Source organism: Natator depressus, chromosome 6 (genome assembly GCF_965152275.1).
Source record: "Natator depressus isolate rNatDep1 chromosome 6, rNatDep2.hap1, whole genome shotgun sequence".
Lineage (NCBI taxonomy): Eukaryota > Metazoa > Chordata > Testudines > Cheloniidae > Natator > Natator depressus.
In genome coordinates, this window is record NC_134239.1 from 90996217 (window position 1) to 91009595 (window position 13379).

The window sequence follows — 13379 nt, forward strand, 5'->3', positions numbered from 1 at the left end:
AGGCCACACTGTCTGATGCAAAGATGACCATAACAGAGGCTTCTTCTCATTATAATAAACCCCTAGGAATAAAGCACTGTGATAATTTTTGAAATGTGGTAGTGTCTTTTTTTAAGGCACCTATCAGCATGGTGTCTCAGCACTGATATGATGGGGTTTGCTGAAGCAGGACATACTGACATACTGGGCTGATTAATCCCAATAGTAACTCCATTAACTTCCTTAGTGGAGATATACCATGATGAATGTACCTCACTATACCTGGGCTAGAGGAAATGTCCTAAAGCATTTGTTCTCAAACTTGATCACACCCCCCTCCTTTGGGTCTGTTGTAATGTACATGATCCCCCGCCAGCACCTGGCCAGCAGCTGCCGCTCTCTGACTGCCCAGCTCTGAAGGCAGAGTGGAGAGTGGCAGCTGCTGCCCAGGTACCCAGCTCTGAAGGCAGCACTGCTGCCAGCAGTAGCACAGAAGTAAGGAAGGCATGGTATGGTATGGCCACCACTCTCCGGCCACCAGCTCTGATTACGCACAGTAATTTTTTCCCTAAAGCTTCTCATTCCCCCCCACCCACCCCAGAATACATTCCACGCCCCCCCCCCCAGTTTGAGAACCTCTGAAGAGCCTGTATTAAGGCAGTGGCAGGAATGTTTGAGGTAATCATTTTGTTAATTTTTAATACTACTACAAAATTATAGCAAAGTGTCCCGGTCTTTGGAGAACCCCACTGTCTTCCAGTGAAGTCTGGACTCTGAACACCACTCAACATGGACGAACCATCTTTGACTGTGTGCTACATCAGGATGTACCTTTAAGTGCTGCCACTTACACTCTCCTGCCAGCCCAGTTTGTGTGCATGCACCTTCTATCACTCACTCACGCAAGCCACCCCCAACCTACCTCTGTCACACAGCCACTCACACACAGCCCAACTCTTTTCCATTCATGCTCACAGTTTTCTTTTCTTGTATCTCTGCCTTATTTGATCCAAGGTCCATTATTAGATCTGATTGCTGGTCCTTGGAGCTGGATAGACAATTGTGCCATGGACTGTGTCATAAGGCAAGGGCCGGGGGTGGGGAGTTGAAGAAGAAACACTCTGAGAAGCAGCCACTAGAGCTACAATCCTGACAGGCCCTGTGGTCAGTCTGTGAGCTGCTATCCCTTCATATACCTACGAAGGGAAGGGATCAAGACTAATTGGAGCTCAAGAGACCTAATGAAGTCCTTTCCATCCCTAATTTCTAGTCTATGGAGACTAGACTCTCTCTGCCTTCCTAGCAGCCTGTTCCTAAAGTGTTTGGCTGCACTACAGTTTTATTTTTAAATGCTTCTTTCTGTCTCAGGTCACTTTATGCTTCATAAAGCTCCAGCTTGGAAACCCCCCACAGGAACATATACTTTGCTCACAATCTAGTCATGATAGCATGGGCTATCAGCTAGATGGAGAAGGATCCTGCTGCCAGTTGTGGGAGAAGGCATAGGTTAGATAACAGAGAGAGAGAGAGCGAGAGAGAGAGGGAAGATGAAAGAGTGAGAAAGGATCCTAAAGGAGGATTTGAATATTATTTTTCTAATAGTACAGAGACTGTTGCCATGTACACAGGTGCAGTGATGTGTCTACAAAGCGGCAGTATCTCTTCATCTACATGGTTTGTGATCTCCTTATTAATATTTATTATTAGTATTAACATAGCGGCTAGGAGCCCTGGTCATGGATGTGGACCCCATTGTGCTAGGCACTGTACAAGCACAGAACAGAAAGACAATCCCTTACATCTGTTCGGTTTGCTAGCCAATCCCTTCCCCCCAGAGTCTGCAGTACTGAGAGATGGAATATCCCAATTTTGCCATGTTGCAGCAGAGTATGGGAGAAAGTAGGGGTATATCTGTGTGTGTGTGTGTTGTGGAGAGTTACTTGTCTTTATGCCTATGATAGTCACTTCCCACATTTAGCACAGGAATGAGAAGTCCTATTAGCCACCTCTTCCCAAAAACATCCTGCAGGTTCTTCCTCCAGGGCCGGGCTCTTACCACCATCCCCTTCCGCACCTGGTAGCGAGTTTGCCCGCGTAAGATCAACAGTATCTGGTGGGAACAGAAGCCAGCACAGGCAAGTCCAATTCCGAGCCAGAGGTACAGCATGAGAATGACAAACATTTCAGAGCTAAGGAGAGCTCCTGCAGTTCCAGAGCCGGAAGAGAAAAAAGAAACAGCATTTTAAACCCCACATATTAATATATTAGCCATCCAGAAATATTCAACCTGAAGAGTTTTGGAAACTGAATTATATTCTATAACAATTATACAACTTGAGAGCTAGAAGGAAAAAGAGAATTAATCATTCTAATCATTCTAATTGAAGTATTTCATTCATGATCATCAATGCAACTAACACTGTTGGGGAAAAATATTAAAATTGTAGAGGTTAGACTAGACTAGTGTTTATATTGGTAATGTGTAGCATCAGGGCTTAAAGGGAAAATTCCACAAAATATAAAATGTATTTTAATCATTGTTAGTAACATTTTCAGAAGTGCCTAAATGACACAGGGCTTGTCTACCTGGGATGTTTTTGCACAGCAAAGCAGGGTGTGAATCTACAATGCACTAGCTTGCCGCACAGTAGCATCTCTTGTCTACATGGCTACAGCATGCTAAAAGACTTATGGAAACATTGAATCTGACAGGTACTTCTAATCATTGTTTTAAAAAAGTTATATATGATTTTATACACCTATAAGTACTAAAAAATATGGGCAGATCCTCAGCTGGTGTAAATTGTCCTAATTCCACTGAAGTCAATGAAGCTGTGAAAATTTACAGTAGTTATAGTTCTGGCCCTATATATATATATATAGTACAGTATATAGGCCAATTTGCACCCACTCAGGATCTGCCAATATTTTAGTACTTATATAACTATAAAATGTATCATAACTAATTCCTTATAGGTCTTTTAAAAGAACCTCTCTAATGTTACCTTTCCCTCCTGAAGAGAAGAATGTAGGAATGGTGCAGGGGGGACAACTCAAGTTACTCTAATCCAAGTCTCTCTCAGCAGAAGTCACCACAGGGAATGGTGCAGGAGTGCTGGCTAGTCTTATAACCAGTCCTGCCTCATCTTCTCTTACCAGGAGTCACCAAAACAGGGCTGGGTGGCTGGCTGTAAGTAGCTCATGGCTCCTCCAGTTATTGGAATTGTGTTATACAGGATTTCAGAGTAGATGAGCTAATAGTCCCTTCTGGCCTTAAAATCTGTGAATTCCAGCTTCTCCATCTTGAAATGCAGTAATTAATAGTCTAGCTGTTGGCTGCCACAAAATTACACTTTGACTTCACTTCAAGTTTTGGACTTGGCTAGGAGAGAACATTCACAGGATGATTTTTTTCAGACAGACTACAGCATCTGGCTTTTCAGTCCTGAACACTTGAACTGTTAAACATTGCTTTTTAAATTCAATATCACCTTTCTTTTCTTGTCAGATCCCAGTAGACACCATGCACTACATGGCCAGGGGAGAACAGATCCCCTTAAGGAGGTGAAGAATCCTCATACTAATTTGGTTAGTGAGGGTAACTTGAAATATTGAATAGGAAGGTCAGATATAAGCATGGGCTTCTCAGCATTTATTGGAAGCAAGAGTGATAGAGATTGGTTCATTTTTCCTGATAATGCTCTGTTGGGAGCTGGGGACTTTGCAAGAAGCCTGCAAGATTTATTTGCAAGAAGCCTGCAAGATTTATTTGAGGACATGATGCAGAAAGTCACCATGTTGTGAGAAGAGGAATCCTTTGTCTCTTCTTGCAAGTAAAAAGCTTCCCTGAGCCATACTTAATGGACATAAGGTTTGTTAATCTTATTCTTAGGTTATCCAAATAAACATAGTCTATAGTTTTGTCAGGAGATCCAATCTGACAGACATTTACAAAAATACCCCTTATTTGCCCCTCATTACCAGAAACCATTTTAAACCCAAACTTACTTCTGTTCCCTGTGAACCTGATGTGATCTCACTCTTATTGCTGCACATTATTTACGCCAGAAATGCTGAGTTATGATGCTGAATTTATAGATACTGGGCCAAATTCTGATATCCATCCTGGCTCTTTGGGCCTCCTGAGCATAGATTCTGGCCACAACTAGCCAGCTGAGAATTAATCCAGCTGTCATAAAACTTGCAGATCCATCTCCTATTCCAGTGGTCACCTGCCGCCAGCATAGAGAGCATGTCAGAGGAGGAAAAAGAAGTGTTGGAGTGTGGTGGAGCTCTGCTCTGGTGCACTGATCTTCAGTTAATACATGCTCCCTTAGGGTCCATACACTAGCAGCATAAGTTAGTGCAGCCTAGGGTTTTGCTCTAACATATGCCAGGGTTGATGCAGATCAGCCCACAGACTCAAAGAGCCATAACCAGCTCCCTGGTGGCCTCCTCATCTTGTCCCCCCACTCCATTTTGCTGTGTCAGGCATAGCTTAGAAGAGGAGAATGTTATTCATTCTGAAGAAGTTTATCCAACATTAATTAAAATGTGATTCTACTTGGAAAAGTGAATCCATAAAAATCTCATGGCAGGGTTCCATGTTTATTGTCTTTTAGTGACTACCATGCCAAAATCAGATACTTTTCTGACTAAATTGCTGCTTGTTTGTTTTTAAATGCCAGCCTTCTCAGCCTGGAATCTGAAAATCAAGCTGGGTTCCTTCTGGCTCATGCATCATTAGCAAGATTCTGCAATCAAAACATAGTCAACAGTCCTGTTGATTCATGACCCCAGAATACAATCCTGGTCCTCTCCCTGAGCTGAGTGGCTCTGCAGGAGTCAGAGCAGAAGTCCTGTTTTAGTCAGTAAAGCGAGGAGATCTGATTCTGATACACACAGGCTGCAGGTCTGATGGTTAAAAGAATGAAATTTTTACATAGTCACTTTCAGTATACCACTAGTCTATAAACTTTCTATGAAGCAACTTTTCAAATTCCCTTCATTCTAGGGTTTTGTCTCAAATTTAGATTTGGTGCATTTGGAGGGGCTCGGTGAGATGAGGAGGGACAGAACCAGAGGTGCTGAGGCAGAGTGTGGGAGAAGGATCAGGAAGAGAAATTAGAGGAGTAGGGGGAGAATTGATGAGGAACAGGAAAAGATGCGGATGGGGAAAGGGCACCTTGAAAGGCATAAAAAGGCAGGGTCAGAAGCAGAAGATTATTCCTCTGAATACATCTGCTTTTGGCATGGGGCACTTTCAGAGATCAATGGTGGCTCTCAAACTGTGGTCTGCAAAGAACAAGCTGGAGGTCTGCGGAGAGCTGGCTGGTCACATGATACTAATTCTCTTCTTTGTTTCCACCTGCTAGATAGCATTAAAAGAAGCTAACATCATAATTTCCTAACACTGAATTTCCATGTGAGCAGCAGCTATACTTGCCACAGGGAGGGGATGTGGGGGCTAGGTGTGTTTATTGGGAAGGGAAAGGAGGTGGGGCTGAGTGTGTGTCTTATGATGGGGAGATGGGGCAGGGTGAAGGCAAATGGAAGGGGAGGTGGGGCTGGATGATGGCGAATGGGAAAGGCGGTGGGGCTGGGTGTATGTCAAATGGGAAAGGAGGTGGGGCTGGGTGTATGTCAAATGGGAAAGGAGGTGGGGCTGGGTGTGTGTCTAATGGCAGTGGAGGAGGGACCAGGTGATGGCAAACGGAAGGGGAAGTGTCCCCCAGTCAATCTCTATTAGAATATGGTTCCCCCCTCTGAAGACCTTGAGAACCACCCCCAGGGACCCACTGAGGCACCCCTCTGCGTTAGGATAATGAGTGAAATTCTTTCTCCTGCTGCCTCCTTGCACTGGACTCTCTGCACACCCACCAGCCCTGCTCACTGGCGCCCTGTTTTAGGCGCTGGGTTTGGGGTCTTTAGAACCTAATAAATTACGAAGAGGACTGTGTCTGGAACCCGGCTGGGGCCCAGCCTCGTTTCGATAGGGCCTTTGATCACAGTGCTCAGCTCCTGCAGGAAATGTACACAAAGCCTCAATGAAGAGATCCGTGAGCACAGGAACCCCTCCCTTCCCTTTCCCCGCCCCCCGCCCCTCACAAAGTTGCCTGGCAAGGAGCAAGACCCAAGTGGCGCATTTGGGCAAAGGGAGACCATGTTCTTTCTCTGGGAGAGAGGCCGCTTACCTGAGAAGAACTGGCTGATGGAGTGAGGCAGGAGGGTGAGGAAGGCCAGTGGGTTTGCAAAGGACATAGAGAGCACTGCAGAAATGTAAGCCACCCCTGCCACCAGGGAGTCGAGACAAGCCAAGGAGGTGTAGAGGCAGAACATGATGAAGTTCCGCATGTTCCTGCTCCCGATGCAGTTCCCTGTGAAGAAACAGTGGTGGTCATGCCTTTGGGTGACTCTGGCACACAGTCTACAGAAGTGGGTGCTGGGCAAGGCTGAGCAAGGGGACCTGCTTCCGTCCGGCCGGTCCGCCACCACTTCGGCTCCTCCGCCCGAGTTCAGGCACTTGCCCAGGTCCTCAGGGGAGTTCTGTATCACAAGGATGTAGTTCCCCAGGGCATTAGCTGAGAGGAAGAGGAAGAGGGCCCCATGCAGCAGAGCAGGAGAGAAAAGTGGGGTGGTGGAAGGGTCTTTGAACATGCTGGGGATGAAGAGAAAGAGCTGGAGGACGAAGGTCACTAAGGAGATGCACAGGAAGTAGGCTGGAGCAACAACATTGAGCACCCTGAGAACTAGCATTGTGGATTACATTCCTGCAGGGAGAGCAAGAAGAGAACAAACATCACCGCCTCAGACGGATACTTGATGCGTCCATTTCCTTCCAGGTGCCCCATTCTCCCCCCTCCCGCCGGCTCCCCTGTTTGCTCCTGGCAATGCCCTCTCTGCTGCTCTCCTCCGCCCCTCCCTCCCGTCTGCCACCCGCACCCCTCTGCAATGAAATCCCCCCCAGTTCAGTGGCGCGTGACAGAGGCCAGCTCCTTGGGGAACGATCGCTCCTCATCTCCTAGCTGTTACTGTCACAGCCCCAGTGCCTGGCTTCAGGGAGCTTGCAGGCGGCATTGCCACGGAGATTCCAGAGGCTGCCGTGCCTGGAGCCTCTGTCTGCCGGCTGCATCAGCACCAAGCTCGCTGCGCGGCTCCCCTTTTCTCTGCTACAGGAGTTCCTGTTACAGGCAGGGTCAGTTTTTGTGTTGCATGTCAGAAGGAAGGTGGGGAAAGAGGGAAGAGAGAAAGGGTGGTTGCTCTAATCCACTGCAATACCGATCAAATCCAAAGCTCTAATTTATCCGTTGAAGCCACAGATCTGCCGATTACCTCAATGACTGTTGTCCCTACATGCGCAAAATGAGGAAATGCACAAAAGAACTGCTAGGGGCTGCCCCAGCTGCAACCTTCGGCGTTGTGCGAGGAACTCTGTAACAGCAACAGAGCGCTGTGCGCGTGTCTGTCTATCGCTATTGTATAGTCAATACACATGATTACACCAAACAAGCAAACAAAATCCCCTAAAAACCAAAGGTACAAAACAGCAGCTGTCTAGGCAGGTCCACGCCAGCTCCCCCAACACAGCGATGACTACGTTTAGCTCTTTCTTTTTCCATCCGTGCCAGACACATATAAAATGTACAAGGGGAAAAGGACCTATGGCAAATAAATGAAGCAGGGAGCCGCCTGTTCCAGCGCGGCCTGATATTTACACTCCCCAGCTGGACCTTATCCACCATTGTAAGGTAACTTCAGCCTGGAACTTAAATCAGAAGCACATTTGTCCCTTAAACTTTAAAGATTTAGTAGCCACTGGGAACTTTCTTTGGTGCCAACACTGGCAGCCCCATCCTGGTTCTGGCGGGACCGCTGGGCAGTCTCCAGATCAGCTCATCCCCCTCTCTGAGCTCGTCTGGCTTGCTGTCTGGCTGGCACGCGGAATAACCTTGAAATCCCCTTGCTTGCTGTTTTTTAGGAATGCCCAGTTGTTGCTCTTGTTACCTGGCTGCTTGGAGCTGCTGCGGCTGGAGTCTGATGGGGCTGGGAAGAAGCTGGTGTCCCTTCAAGGCCAGCCGCTGGCTTAGCAGCAGCCGCGGTGTGAACTGCAGAGGCTCGGGGAGCTTCCCCCTTAGCAGCCCTCTCCCGATAGCAGCAGGCTGCTCAATGGGGAGCTGTCCCTTCAGCGTCCCCAGCAGGAACCGCCCTGTGCTTAATAGGGACCTGTCCCTTCAGCACCTCCGGCAGGAGCCTCGGGAGAAAGAGGGGGCTGTCCCTTCAGCACCTCCGGCAGCAGCTTTGGGAGAAAGAGGGAGCTGTCCCTTCAGCACCTCCGGCAGGAGCCTCGGGAGAAAGAGGGAGCTGTCCCTTCAGCACCTCCGGCAGGAGCCTCGGGAGAAAGAGGGAGCTGTCTCTTCAGTTCCTCCGGCAGGAGCCCTCCTGTGAGCCCTGGCACTGGAGGGAGCAGTATGGTGTGCCGCCGGGCCCCGGCATCTGGGGTCCCTCCTACCCTACCAGCACCCTGTAGGCAGTGGGAAGGTGTCCCTATGCGCCCTGGAGCCTGGGCTTTCTGAAATCCCATCAGTTCCACCAGCTGCAGCACCGTGGAGCAGGAGACGGGGAGGAAGAGGAATCTGAGCTCACTCACCCAGAGCAGGTCCTGCCTGCGGCAGCCCGGCTGGCTGGAAGCTGGCTGCTCCAGCAGGTGCCTCGGGGGGGTGGGGGGAAGGATGGAAACGTCTCGCCTGCTGCCGACGAGCCGCTCCTTGGAAGAGCCCTGAGGAACAGGTTTGGGAAGGTTGGAAAGTTTGGGAGGGGTTCTCGCTCTCTCTTGGCTGGCAGCTTCCTCTTTTTTACCCAGATCCGGGACCTCTGGCACCCTAGTCAACTGGCGAGCAGTGAAGGGGGTGGTGGTGGTGGTGAAGTGCACTGTGCTGCATGCTGAACGGGTCCCAGGGAACCTGTGCGCGAAGCTTTAATTACTCCACGTCCGTAAGTGCTGAGTAACTGGCGCCCTCTTCCCCCCACCCCACACACACGCTCACGCTCTCTTTCCAAAATACGTGCACACACCCACACAAACCCCCACTCACAAGGCACTGTCAAACACTCACAGCTTGTCGAAGAAATGTCTCCCCTTTGAAAGGGGCACGAGGAGGCTCCCTGACCTAGTGCTTTGAACCTACGGAGACCAAGGTTCAAATTCTGAACTGGTCGCAGGGGACAGAAAATACAGGCTGGTAGCTGCAAACTGGTCCTAGGATTGGTCCCTTTCATAAGAATCATCCTGTAACTCAGACTCATTAGCAGGCTCTGCTTTTGCCAGGGAGGCCCATCACCCACATCTAAGTGGAGTGCATGGCAGGGCAGGACTGAGGTGTGCTCCTGTGTCTCAGCTTCTAAGGAGATACATATTGTGAGACAAAGAACTAACCCCCCCCCCCCCCCCAATCACACACACGTGGGGGTTAGTGACAGTCAGCTGGTTTTTATTTCGTGTTTTTTTGTTTTGTTGCATAAATGACTTTTTTTCCTCTGCTCACTTTCATGATTCAACATTTCAGAGAAAAAAAAAACATTTTGGATAGCAAAAGCCAGAGGTAGCCAGGCCTGTGCACAATGGAGCTGAAATGAGACATGCCTGAGATGTACTTCAGCAGAAATGTGGGGAAAACTGGGCAGCATTCGCCCAGCCTTCACTCCCATCCTAATGGTCTTCCTGTCATGTTCCCAAATAAACAAAATCTTTTAATATTTCCTTTACTTATTAATATTAAACTAGAGTGAGCCTTAAAATAAGGAATATACCAGCCTAGCTTCTATTTTTGAATAATCAGTGTTTTCTTCTTATTTCAACAGTTTACATCAAAATAACAGAAAAAATACATTGAAACCTTTTCATGTAATGAAGGATCATTGACTGAAGGGAATGAATAACATGAAACATTAATTCTTCCTATATTGGTAGCAACACAAGCTACAGTTTATTAATGAAATGTATAAGAGAAAGTGAACAGCTTTTCCCAGAGGAGTGGTACAGTGGCTAAGTTATGCCTGCTGCTTTCATTAACATGCTCTTCCAGATTTTTATGCTCACGATTTTGTGACTAGCAAAATACTGACTTAATATTTTAAAATATGGCATACATTGTTTTTCTCTGTTCACATTATTGTGTTTGTGCAGTGGGAGATGGGGAGGAGGGGTCAGGATTAATTCTGGTATAACTCCACTGAAGTCAATGGAGTTATATCAGGGAGGAATTTGAGTGAGTGAGTGAGTGTGTGTGTGTGAGAGAGAGAGAGAGAGATTTGAGAAAAGCTAGACAAATTAGCTTGTCCACTCACTGAAATAACAAGAGCAATGGTTAATTTGTGGGTATGTATTAAAACAAATTACATCAATATTTATGTCAGGAATTGGTATTATTCTCTCCCTTCCCACACCCCCAATGTCATACTGGTGAAAGAAGCTAGACTGATTGACAGAGAAATGTAAGTCTTCCATTTTCTCTTTTAGAGAGGCAGTGTGGACTAGTTTCAGAGTACCAGCCGTGTTAGTCTGTATTCGCAAAAAGAAAAGGAGTACTTGTGGCACCTTAGTCTCTAAGGTGCCACAAGTACGCCTTTTCTTTTAGTGTGGACTAGTGTACAGGAGACCTAAGTTCTATTCACAGCTCTGCTGCTGGCTTGCTGGATGCTTTTAGATAAATCACTTGACCACTCCATGCCTCAGTTTCCACATCTGAAAAAACAAGGATAATAACATTTACCTCCTTCATAAAGGCTTTGTAATCTCTGTATGAAAAGCACTATATAAAAGGGCTAGGTATCATTATTATTATTATTACCCATTGCACTGGTACTTCTTGGAGAATGGCACTGTGAACTTCTCCCACACACACTCCAGAGCCAGCCCCACAGTGTCTCACCCCTGACTTGGAGGGAGTTTGACCTCCATGGTCCACTGACGCTTTAAACTCTCTCCTGAGACAGGATCAATTAGTGCCAAGTGTGAAGGTGATTTCTCTGATGTGGACAACTGTCTACTAGGAAGTAGACTGGGAATTCACTAATTCATTCCACACAATCTGTCAAACAGCCATCATTTGATTGCATCTTTTGGTCACCATAACCTGGGCTACACTTGACCATAGTAGATGAAAGTCTCTATAGCAGGGATGGGCAAACTATGACCCAGGGGCTGCATTCGGCCCTTCAGACAGCTGGTGAAACTGATGGGATTTCAGAGAGCCCAGGCTCCAGGGCAGATAGGGATACTTACGTGCAGACTGAAGTTGTCAACAAGAGCCAAAACTTCCTAAAATCAGAGACTAAAATTAAGCTCCTGTCTATAATTGAGAGCTGCTGGCCATTGAGCGGTATTGGAAGGCAGGCGGGTATCTAAATATGAACTCGGGAACATAACATTATGTTCCTGTTTTTTTACCTAGGTTGCCAGTCATGCTGTGCAAATTGTGCTGGTGGCTTTAGTGATGTGGACACCTGTCAATAAGGGAAAGGATGGAGATCAACTTGCTCACATTAGGGCTACTAAACAGTTGATAGAAGGTCATGACTTTCTGATACTATCAGACTTGTGCTGGATTTGAATCTGTAGCCTAGAGATTGAAAATGAAGTATAGGTAGTTCCCTGATCCAGCCAATCTTCATCATCCTCCTTCTCCATCATTAGCTTTAATGTGGAAATAGAGTACATGACAAGCGGCGTGTTCCCATCTGTGTGGGCCAAACTTTTGTCTGGTTTGTTTGTTGATGGCTCATTATGTCTTGTCTTTTCCAGGGATTATAACTCAGCTGTAAAAATATGTTGTGGGCTAAAATTTGGCATACAATATATCTATGAGGGGACACATGTTTTCACACATTGACACATGCCAAAAATCAGTCGGGACTCGTTTTAAGGTGTCTGACTGGAAAGTTTTCTACCTAAAGACACATTCTTAACCTGCTGTATTTCAGACATGTCTTTGTATGTCAGACATATTCAGGTCATTAATCCATGTAGTGGATGGGGAAAAGGAAAATGAAAAACAGTTATTTTTCATTTAGCACCATATTCTTTTGCACCTGCTTGTGCTAACCTTGTCCAGTGACAATGTCCTAAGGAACTTTAGCACATGGATTTATAACACTTAGACTGAGCAAAGGAAAAAAGTGTCAATAATCTGTGAATTAATAAAGATTTACAGAACAGACTGTAATGGCTCTTTGGGTGGTCTGAGTCTATCAGGCAAAATCGCCCTTTTAAAGAAGTGTCTAAATACTAATTTATGCAGAAGATCAGGATGTTGTCATTCTCATTAGAAAAGCCAAAAATCAAATGGACCAGGAAGCATGAACTCTGAAGGCAGATCTAGATAAGGAAAAGTGGTTGTGTTTTAAAAACTATCACATTTTAACTAACATGATTTTAAACAGGACTTTGCACCTACTGTACACAGTCCAAGTCAAGTTTACAAATATTAGCTGTTTTGATTTGCAAAGCCCCATATGAAATTGGACCTGGCTACCTGAGAAACTGTCTGTCCCGTGGCAACCAAGGACCTCCCACAACACTTCACTTAATGATGTTACTGCGGACTAATAGGGGAAGGCTTGTGACCATGGGAGACAGAACCTTCACAGGAGCCAAACCAAGAACTTGGAACTCTTGCCACAAGAAATAAGAATGGCCACTAGTCTTGTCACATTCAGAGTCATATATAAGTCCCATCTCTTCACTCAGCCTTCCCCATAATACTCTCATTCTCTCAGTCATTCATTTTCAAGAAATGCCCTAAGCCCATTTTTGGTGGCAGAAAAGGAAGAGCAAAAGACTAGTGTCATATTTTAAGTAATGAGGGGTGTCTGGATACTGTGTTGGTGAAGGCCATGTAAGTACCTGGTTAGATAGCTAGATAGAGCAAGGAAATATCAGGCCTGTTTAAAACAAATGTACCAAGTAACCATTTAGCATGTGCTCTTATGTGTCATGAAAGCTGTTGCAGAAATTAACATTTGACTCATTTGCTGCCTGCTGCTGATGTTGGGAAACACCAACTTTCTATGATCAAATAAACTTCAGCAAGCCAATAAATATATGCTTAAAAAAGAAAATATTGGAAGGAAAATCTCCCATGGAGACAGGTGGAAGAGGAGCCCCACATGAAGGGAAGGGTGCTCATGCCTGAACTTAGTTGCAAACAGATGGCTGAAAGCCCAGGCAGGAAGGTCTGTAAGAGAAAATTCTCAAGCAGCCCTGTAAAAGAGAGTGGGGGCAAATCAAAAAGAGGCCAACAGCAGAGAACATAACCAAAGCCTCAATCCTGCAAAGCTCTGAGCACCTTCTGCAAGGTGTGAAATGCCCCCAATTCTCATTTTCTTAACTAGGACTTGAGGGA

The 13379-nt window shown here is 46.3% G+C and overlaps 1 protein-coding gene across 3 annotated transcripts; it reads right to left on the bottom strand.

Moving 5' to 3' along the window:
• Positions 1-605: 605 nt before the first annotated feature.
• ZDHHC22 (zDHHC palmitoyltransferase 22) lies at positions 606-8683 on the bottom strand. Of its 3 annotated transcripts, none has more exons than XM_074955999.1 (3): positions 8627-8683; positions 6174-6749; positions 606-2181 (listed from the first exon to the last, which is right to left on the bottom strand). In XM_074955999.1, the coding sequence occupies exons 2-3, from the start codon at positions 6733-6735 to the stop codon at positions 1916-1918; spliced, it is 828 nt and encodes a 275-aa protein (XP_074812100.1). In that variant the 5' UTR covers positions 6736-6749; positions 8627-8683; the 3' UTR covers positions 606-1915. The 3 variants fall into 3 exon arrangements, with proteins under 3 accessions (XP_074812100.1, XP_074812097.1, XP_074812098.1); XM_074955996.1 differs by lacking the exon at positions 8627-8683 and adding an exon at positions 7984-8594; XM_074955997.1 differs by lacking the exon at positions 8627-8683 and adding an exon at positions 7312-7901.
• Positions 8684-13379: the final 4696 nt, after the last annotated feature.

Coding starts and splice junctions, on each gene's coding strand:
- ZDHHC22 (XM_074955999.1), bottom strand. CDS start 6,735: ATGCTAGTTCTCAGGGTGCTCAATGTTGTTGCTCCAGCCTACTTCCTG. Junction 2,182..6,173: donor CATCAGCCAGTTCTTCTCAG/GTAAGCGGCCTC, acceptor CTGGAACTGCAG/GAGCTCTCCTTAGCTCTGAA.